Genomic DNA, 1,387 nt, shown 5'->3' with positions numbered 1-1,387 from the left:
ATGGATTCCTCAGCCTCCTGCAGGCGCTGGGCAAGCTTTTTCCTTTTGTGAAATGATGTTGAAATTGGTTAAAAGGAGACAATAGAACAGAGTAAGAATGTCAAAGACAAAAGTGAAGCAACATACTTGGCCTCCTCCAGCTCCTCAGTGCGCTGGATGGCATCAGTCTCATATTTGGATCTCCACTGAGCCACCTCACTGTTGGCCTTGGACATGCCTCTCTGCAGTTCAGCCTTGGCCTCCTGCTCCTCCTCAAACTGCTCTCTGAGCAGGTCACAGTCATGGCGGGCAGACTGGACAGCATGGGCCAGGGCATTCTTGGCCTGTAAAGGACAACGTCAGTATCAGTCAGACTATTGTGTTATTGAGTTAAGGAGCCAAACGATGGAGTGGTGTTTTTATACCTTAACTTCCTCCTCCACGTGTCTCTTGAGCTCCTCAATCTGCTGAGTGAAAGCCTGCTTGCCTCTGGTCAGCTGTGAAACGAGAGCCTCTTTCTCCTCCACTTGGCGAGCCAGTTCACCTGTGACAGGGACATTTTCATTAAAACTAGATATTTTAAACATCTTTTACAAAACCTTTTTAATTGTAGGTCACTTACCACCCTCTGTCTGAAGTCTTGCTTTCTGTGCATTAATGTCATTCAGCTGGCGAACATTCTCATCGTTCTTGGCTTTGAGTTCACTCAGTTGGTCCTCAAGAGTTCTGCACATTTTCTCCAAGTTGCCCTACACAAAATATGGTTTTAACATTTTTGCCATTTATATGAAGTACTTTACATGTTTTTAGGTGTACTAAATGCTGAAAGGGAAATTAGTGTCTTACCTTTGCTTTGGCAACAGCCTCCATGTTGCTTGAGAGGTCATCGATCTCCATCTTGTACTCACTCTTCTCCTTCTCCAGCTTCTGCTTGACACGCTGCAGGTTGTCGATCTGCTCTCCCAGCTCAGCAACGCTGTCGGCCTGCTTCTTGCGGAGAGCTGCTGCAGTGGCTTCATGCTGCAGGGTGGCTTCTTCAAGGTCACGACGCAGCTTCTGGAACTCAGCCTCACGCTTCTTGTTCATCTCAATCTGAGCAGCTGTTGCTCCACCAGCTTCCTCCAGCCTCTCACTGATCTCCTCAAGCTCCCTGGAGAGGTCAGCCCTCTGCTTCTCTACTTTAGCACGAGCAGCCCTCTCAGCCTCAATCTCCTCTTCTAGCTCCTCAATGCGAGCCTAGAAATTAATGATTGACAGTAATTATGAGTTAGGTAAGTAGAAGRAAACCAATTWCATGTYAGAMAAAAATATGGAAAATACAGAAATCCAATTTTACCTGGAGCTCCTTGATCTTCTTCTGAAGCTGAGCACCAAGGGACTGTTCATCCTCAATCTTGCTGAGGAGTTG

The 1,387-nt window shown here is 46.7% G+C and overlaps 1 protein-coding gene across 1 annotated transcript in view; it reads right to left on the bottom strand.

Annotated features, from left to right (window-relative positions):
* Positions 1 to 2: 2 nt before the first annotated feature.
* LOC106527115 (myosin heavy chain, fast skeletal muscle) overlaps positions 3 to 1,387 on the bottom strand; it is a gene marked incomplete at its 3' end in the record, with an annotated part of 13,095 nt that continues 11,710 nt past the window's right edge. Inside the window, exons 33-38 of the mRNA XM_014021887.1 lie at positions 1,316 to 1,381; positions 826 to 1,215; positions 602 to 728; positions 405 to 523; positions 127 to 323; positions 3 to 42 (exon numbers count right to left, since the gene is read on the bottom strand). Coding sequence (XP_013877341.1) covers positions 3 to 42; positions 127 to 323; positions 405 to 523; positions 602 to 728; positions 826 to 1,215; positions 1,316 to 1,381 — 939 coding nt within the window. The remainder of the gene's footprint in view (positions 43 to 126; positions 324 to 404; positions 524 to 601; positions 729 to 825; positions 1,216 to 1,315; positions 1,382 to 1,387) is intronic.

This window comes from Austrofundulus limnaeus, unplaced genomic scaffold, assembly GCF_001266775.1.
Source record: "Austrofundulus limnaeus strain Quisiro unplaced genomic scaffold, Austrofundulus_limnaeus-1.0 Scaffold4, whole genome shotgun sequence".
NCBI lineage: Eukaryota > Metazoa > Chordata > Actinopteri > Cyprinodontiformes > Rivulidae > Austrofundulus > Austrofundulus limnaeus.
The sequence above is the reverse complement of the archived record's forward strand: the minus strand, read 5'-3'. Positions and strand labels throughout refer to the sequence as shown.